Source organism: Rhyacophila brunnea, unplaced genomic scaffold (genome assembly GCF_057557595.1).
Source record: "Rhyacophila brunnea isolate RB1 unplaced genomic scaffold, BYU_Rbru_1.0 scaffold_23, whole genome shotgun sequence".
Lineage (NCBI taxonomy): Eukaryota > Metazoa > Arthropoda > Insecta > Trichoptera > Rhyacophilidae > Rhyacophila > Rhyacophila brunnea.
The window spans coordinates 11,464,569-11,472,687 of NW_028232893.1; the positions used below are offsets into that span (position 1 = coordinate 11,464,569).

Genomic DNA, 8,119 nt, shown 5'->3' on the forward strand with positions numbered 1-8,119 from the left:
TGACCGGTACAAGTTTTTTCTTGTGTGTCCAATACAATTTTTTCTTGTTTGTCCAAGATTTGTGTTGGATGATTGAAGATTGTTTACTAATTTACCGACTAGCTAGACATTTGAAAATTTTAGAATATATCAGAACACGACGACAAAGCATTCTTTTAATATTTTTAGCCATCTTTAAGCAGAATTGAATTCATTTTCAATTAATTCCGTTTTGTATGTTTCGGAAAAAAATCGTTAAAAGAACACTATTATTGGTTGCTAAGGGGGTCCTAGCAACTCAATTATTAATATATACGTGCGTTACTATGCAAATCAATATGAAATGTCAAAATGACATTTCAGTATTTTATATTTATTCAGTATTTCTATCAAGTACAAAAAAAGTATTTATTAATACATAGAATTGTCAAGTTTATATGATTCAACAGAAAATTTAAAAACGTGGTAAGTATGTAAAAAGTCCTTTTTATCCTGTAATTATTATTAATCTTCCAGTCGCCTTTTCATATCTTGGATAATGTAATCTAGGATTTCGTTTTTGGCTTAATTCTAAATCACAAATAAATTATAAATAATTATATCTTATTTGGTTTCCAACCCCATCTTTTCTTGATCATATCCGCTCCCTTTTCTCCAATCATTATCGCAGGAGCATTAGTGTGTGCAGTCAAAGGCTTTGGAATAATACTGGAGTCTATAACTCGTAGTCTGTCAATTCCATGAACTTTCAATTCGTTGTCGACAACAGCTTCTGCGTCAGAAGCCGGTCCCATTTTGCACGTACCAATCTGGTGATGCAAGGTCGCTCCCAGTCAGTCCCAAAACGGAATTCCTTACATGTTGGGAAATGTTTATCGTATAATTTCGCCCCAAACTTTTGAAAAGGTGGAGTTTCAGTCATTTTGATGATGTATTTTATAGATTCAACAAAGGTCGCCAAGTCCCTAGGATCAGAAAAGTAGTCGTAATATATTTTCGGCCAATGAAATGGATTGTTGTCTTTAAGTTTCATGAAGCCTTTTGACTTTGGGTGTACCAGCATTGGGATAATAGTAAAACAATCTTTTTCGACTATGTCTTTATAAACTTCATCGTAGAACTTGTCTGTTATTTTCATTCCCTTTCTTACGAACTGACTTGCGTCTGCTGTTATTCCTCCAGGAGTAAATATCAGCTCCATATCTGGGTAGTCAGTGAGTTCTTCCGATATATTAGTCTTTATGTACCCGATTCCTTCAACTCCCCCTATAAGAGTGAAGGGTCCTTTCCCATTTCTCAACCAATTGTCAAGATTTTTCAAGTTTGTTACTGAGCTCTGAGTTGCTGTAAGACCTGTTTGGTTTATCAAAAATATTAGACCCATGTAGCTCATATGGTCGTACATATTCTGACCGACTTGTAAGTTTTTAATTACTGGTATATTCATCTCTCGTAGATGTTCTTCTGGACCTACTCCAGACAGCATTAAAATTTGTGGTGAAGCGATTGGTCCAGCTGAAAGAATGATTTCTTTTTTGGCCTTTACAACATGTCTTATTCGATTTCGAACATATTCCACCGAGGTTGCAGTTTTGGTAAATCTGTCTATCATTATCTTCGTCACTCTGCTTTGTGGCAAAATGTGCAGATTCTTTCGATGTTTGAAGGGTTTTAGAAACGCTCTTGAAGCGCTGTGCCTCTTTCCCTTTAACGTATTGGCTTGCATTCTTGAGAATCCATATTGGTCTCCTTGATTGTAATCCAATACTTTATGACCTAGGTGCACTGCTGAGTTTAAAAATGCATCCACGAGAGGTGTCCTGAAAAATAATAAGTTTTAATAAAATACAAAAGGGGTAGAGGTTGAATAAAAGAATACAAAATATTTAGGAATGGTTTATTATTAATTTGATTTCATTAAACGCAATTTTTTTTAGTACCTTTTCCACTTTTAATAAATAAATTTGGACCGGTTTCGTCCGCCTTAGAGGGACATTTTCAACTTAATAATTATTATACAACAGGCATTATCAAAACAAATTCAAAAGGTGACACAAATCATCTACGAATACCAATATTTTGCCAAAGCAATTAATTTAAAATTAATGAAATTAATTATTAATATTTCAAACAACATCATTAAGGACATTAAACCAAATATTCTAAATTATAATAAATAATAATATATCACCAAACAACAGACAGTTAACAGTGTTAACACAATAAAAAAAAGAATGGGACATTCTTCATTGAGCATATACCTAATATTATATAATGTAACTATAAATGTAGATTTTCCCATCACGGATTGACAGAATTTGAAATGATCCTCCGATGCATAGTTGTTAGGAAATTCTACATGAATCAAGGATATTTAAAAAAATCTTCTCTCTATAGAGATAGAGCATAAGCGCCCTAAGCATAACGAATAATCTCTGAGGAGCGATGAAGGTAGATAGATAGGTTTCTCCGTTACTCGGTTTTTTTTTTGATATTGCATGAACTTGCACTTATGAATAATTGGAAATTGCATATCTGGAAGAAAATTTAATATCTTTGTTATGGATATGATTTACGTTTCCCCATCTCCACCCGCCATGTATATGCAGCTGCGGTTTGTGCACGGCCGCCTTCCATGACGCTATAAACGTGTCAGAATGAAAGATTTTAGTGCCACACTTCCTTGTCCCGAAGCGATGCTGCACGGGACTGATGTAGCAACGATGCACCTTAGTTGTTAAAGAAAGAGTTTTAGAAAATAAAAAGAATCTTGACTTGCTCTGTCGACATTTATCTTTAATGACATGAAGTGTCCTCTGTACCCGTGTACGAAGTTTGAAAGTCATGAGTTGAAAGTGATGAATTTAAGGAGGGATCGGAATTCTTCCGTCCTTCATATGACGCAGCAATTTTTTCGAATGCCTCACTAGTTGGCCTTGGTTGATGGTGGCCAATCGGGCCTGTGTGTGAACGGACCCTGGCAAACAGGTCCGCTCGGTCGGATTCCATCAACGGGCATAGTATGTAGTAGCTATACAACAAACCAATAGCTTATTCGATAAAACTGCTCGCCCAGATTACATCAATATGTGGGCTTAAGTCCCTTTTGCCGATGTTTATATTTCCGTAGTTGTTCCAAATTATATATAAACGTATATTTGCTTACTTGTATTGTATGTCCTCGACGCTCAAAAGACCCCCCTTTCTATGGTAAGTGGAGTTTTTCAAGCCCTCTAGATTTGCATTTTCTGACTTCAGATAATAGGAAAGTACATCTTTATACGACCTGCAAAGGAAAAATTTATTTTGAAACGAAATATATACCCTCTGCCAAATGTACTTCTGCTTTTCATAGTATTATAACGGCAAAATATTCGCCAAAAGATTTTCACAGCATTCCAAGAATGTGACAATTTTGTCCTCCACAGTAGGAGTTATGGACCCAAAAGTATTTGGGATTCAAGGTGTATGTGGATATCTTATTGGATGATAACGTGAATACTGGTGGTAGTCTGCGATAGCTAGCTTATTTACTGTTTTACACAGGTACAGTGGCCGTTATACACAATACAACAGAAGATAAAAGCGGGGTGAGATATTCAGCCTGAGGCGCTGTGACAGAGTGACATTTCCATGCAATTGTGATAGTGTTTTTTATTAAAACCCTCATAATCGAATAATGCTGACACTGAATATCCCATTATTGGGTGTTGGCTGACTGCGTGAAAAATGCAAATTTTCTTGACCACAAACAGTCACATCATCGTCTTAAATTTCAGCCAAGTCAGTCAGTGTTTGGATGAATTCTTGTGATCTCATAAAAAAAGAGTTCTTCTTGTAGTTGAAATATCGGGTTGACGGGCGTCTGTCTTATTGACAACTAAGCGCTTTGGTGTACATACCCAATGAATGCACCATAATTGAGATAATGCCATAATGAAATCACAAATACATAAGGAAGTCGCCAGTACTAAAATACTTAAAAATTGTGAGAGACAAATTGATTGTGTTATTTTATGCCATAATAGGCGTATACATTATTAGCATACCATCCAGGATTCCCGGCTTCTTCCACCCTGTCCCAATCGAGCTTGTTTCCTCTGGTGTAAATCATATAATTTATGACGGAAGATCCTCCGACTGCTTTTCCTCGTGGCCAGTAGCAGCGCTGGTCATCCATTGCTGCACATAATACCATACATTAGGATTATAGGTTGCTATAACTAAACGTAGCTTCATATAAATCCAATTAAAATTTATCGATTGTATTACTGACTTAAATTTACTCTACTTGTTTGAGCCAATTTTTTGTAATATGTGCCGTGGGAGTTTGGCAGAGGGACTAGTTTGACGCTTTTATAAAAAGGTTGCAAAATACTCCATAATTCTGTTACATTGACTTTCTTCATTGGGGTGTTCTTCTTTTTGTTCTTTTACCGTCCACCGCTGCTTATCAAGTCGAGTCTCCCAATATATCTTCCAAAATATGAACAGTTATTGTCATTCTTTATCAATAGTCTGCCGACCGATAAAATTTAAAGAAAATATTAGCAAGTGCAAGTACGTTATATCTAAAAATTTGGAGTGATCGGGTTGTCGGTTAGTAAATAGGGCAATTAATGAAACCTACCTTAATTTAAACCAGAAAAACCGATAGCCGACATTAACGCAATTTGGTAAGCATTTCTTCATGTTAGAACTACTTAGTAGTTAAATTCGTCGTAATTAAGTAGAGTGCCCGAAACTTAATTAGTTAAAGCAAGTTGGTGCGAATGTAGTGATTACAGGTTCAAGTTCCGTCGGGGGGCGTATTTAAAAAAAAGATTTTTTTCTAGTAGGTTGCATCATATATATCTGAGGTGTTTCCAAATTATGTATATTAAACCATTTAGCTTCTTACCCAAACAAACTCCTTCCTGCTTCTCCATTGTATATCCCCAGGCGTAGTCAGTCAGCTGGAAGGTCGCAGCGAGAATTGGGATGTCAGTGGCCATGGTCTCTCCAGCGCCAGCCTCCAGCAGTAGCACTGTCCACCTTCCTCCTTCGGTTAGTCTGTTGGCCAGCACGCTGCCTGCAGAGCCGGCCCCGATTATCACGAAGTCATATTCATTGAATGGATTTTTAAGACCTACAATGTAACAGTAATTCATGATGAATTGAGTTAAATTAATACTGTTATAGTTATCTGGTAGTTTGAATCGTCAAAATTCCTTGGACTGACCTGCTGACAAATGTGGAAGTTCTCAATCGAAATCTCAAAAATAGTGCAGACTTTTTCAGTTATGTTTGTTTGTTTTCGTTGAATTGAGAATACATATTACAGACGGTGTTGATAAGTTTTTTTTTTATAAAATCATTAAGCCCTGCCTACTCCAATTCGATAAAAATATTCTTCTATCTATAAATGTTTGTATGGTTTAATGGCATAATGTTAGATATTTTATGGATAAACGAATATTTTTCAATGTTATCACTATGGCTTGGATTTGGAAGGAATTATTTGTGTTTTAAAAACTTTCGAACACTATCTAGACATTAAAGTCTTAGTTCAATGTTCAATGAAAACAAATTCGTTTGACTGAAAATGTTATTTTATTACTTATTGTAATCAATAATATAGTGAATTTTCATAACACATAACCACCATGACGAACGAAACACGTAGTCTAAATATTTAGCGACAGGCGACAGCGTAAAAAGGCGCCATTACTTGAGCGTACGCATGAGATAGGCCGTTCAGAATTTTGTCGTTGTTTCCACGCATTCGCTCCGCGGAGGAATTTATTTACCCAACCATCCCTTTCCTTGATATATCGATACCTTACTTCTATAGGGACACAACTTAAAATTAGATAATAAGAAGGGTCTTTTCTTGAATAATTTTTTTTGGGATTAAACATTAATTCAATTATAAACGGAAATATCTGGGTTGATTATTTGTTAAACTGTAAAAATTATTTGTCCATTGCTAAGTTCATTTGAACTGATTAAAAAATAAACACATTTACTTCAAACATCAAAAAGTTTTATCATTGAAATGAGAATTTGTACAACATTTTCAAACGCCATTATCTTTGAACAACGTATTTTGAGTTATTTCCTTATTGAAGTAAGGTTAGCGGGCTTTGCTTTGGAAAACGTATTCCCGTTACTACAGTTCGATTGGGGTGGGTTAAATGGCAACACATTTATGTATTTCACTTCCGTGATTGGTAAGAGCGCAGCTCTACCGAATTGTCCCGGGTAGCAGATGATAAAGATCGCTCTGATGTCGGCCGACCTCCGTTAGGGGATGACGATGACACGATTCGATAATTTTTTTATAAACGGCGCATGCACCTATGAAACATGTACTAATAAGAACGAAGTGTACATGGGTAGTTCATGGATCCCATTATTCCCATTACTAAGCAACCAAATAAAAACGTGTTTTCAAATCACCAACCATAGGAAGATTTGGTTCGGGTAAACGAAATTTAAGATTTTTCAGCTGTTTAATGTCTTTGGGCTTTTCCTATTTTGGTTTTAAACATTTCATCTTTCTGTTATGAATAGACTCAAAATGTGATCTCGCACTGAAAGATGTTTGCTTTAGTTAGGCACAACGTATTTTCTGCAAAATCCCATGATGAATTGTTGCAAGTGCGTCATTTTCGTATTGCTATTGTCTTTCAATATTTAATTAATTATCATTATTACATTACCTCCTGGTAAAGGATAACTCTCCCGGAGAAAGTCGAAGATATCTGCGGTGCTGTGAGGCCAGCTGCTCTCGGCGATGCTTGTCTTCAGACGGTTCCATATCGGCCAGAAGACTCTGCTCAGTCCGCCCGTACGAAGAAACGCAGCACTACCATCGTCTACGGATCTCGGATAATCACCGTCAACCATTCTACCATATTTGTCTTCTTCATGAAAGTAGTCATTTTCTTTTGTACTGTTATAAAAAGAAACACTCGAATTATCGTTGTTTGATTGTACACGGCTTTCTTTGTGTTTTTCCACAGTATTGTTTTTTAGATTTCCCGCGCTAATATAATTATTGTGATACTCACAAAATATATTATTTATTTCTCCCGTAAACGCTAGTAGTAGCAATATGATATTAACGCCTTCCATTTCCGGTAAACTTATTTATTTAGTTTTTACAAACGCCAATTAGAAATAGTAAGTACATCTAAGTACACTTTGTACCTACTATTTGTTTATTATCCTCCGATACTTATTTGATTATTGTATTAAAAAAATGCTTTTCTTATATTGTCGCAAAATAAACGAATCCTTTTCAGATTGTTTCACTTTGTTTTGTTAAAGGAAAACCTTGACAACAAATGATTTGATGATATTATCAATATTTACACTTTACGGCATGAAACTGTAGATTTTCGATGTAGTTATAACACGTAAACTCTACAGCAATGAAAAATCCTGTTCGTAACGAAATCACGTGTTTGATAGTGTAGATTTTTATATATTTTTGTCAATATATTATGCAGTAAGTATAAGATTAAAGTTTATTTTTCAATATTTAATACCCTTGTATCATTTATTGTATTAATTTGTGATTTTAATTATTTAAACACATTATTTCTTCTTCAATGAACTCCGTCATCGAGCACTATCAATAATAATTGTCAAACATCCACTTTGAAGTAGCTATATTTTCCAACAAAATAAGTCCGTGTTATTAAATCTATGGCCGTGTTAGTAAATTCACAAAACTCGGGTAGAGAAGAGATGGACAGGTCTAGTGGATGGTTCTAAAGATCTCGGAGTCCACAACGACAGCTAGGACGTAGAATTGTTATAGTATCACTTCAAATTATTATCCACAAAATTTGGTGTCAATTGCGAAACTCAGGAGGTAATAAGATTGTCTCTTATATAATATAGCTTTTAAGCATAGGTATATGGTATACGCATTTTAAAAATGAACTTTGACACTGACCATGTCTGTACAGTTCGCGGTAAAGAGAGACACAGGAAAATGACTGCTGTGCACGTTACCTAAATTAATGATTTCCAACCTTTTTTGCGTCACAGTACACTATTTGTGTCGCAGTAACGGTTAATTTTTACATTTTCGTCATTGAGATGTTAAAACCTCCGATGTGACACAATTTAAATTTTATACGCAAGC

General features: G+C 35.3%; 1 protein-coding gene across 1 annotated transcript; it reads right to left on the bottom strand.

The window, feature by feature from the left end:
• Positions 1–575: 575 nt before the first annotated feature.
• Positions 576–6,870, bottom strand: LOC147069491 (glucose dehydrogenase [FAD, quinone]-like). Its single transcript, XM_085950818.1, is given in 6 exon segments — positions 576–805; positions 808–1,799; positions 3,146–3,265; positions 4,029–4,161; positions 4,880–5,107; positions 6,684–6,870. Coding segments are annotated over 6 exon segments (1,890 nt in total).
• Between the last annotated feature and the right edge of the window lie 1,249 nt (positions 6,871–8,119).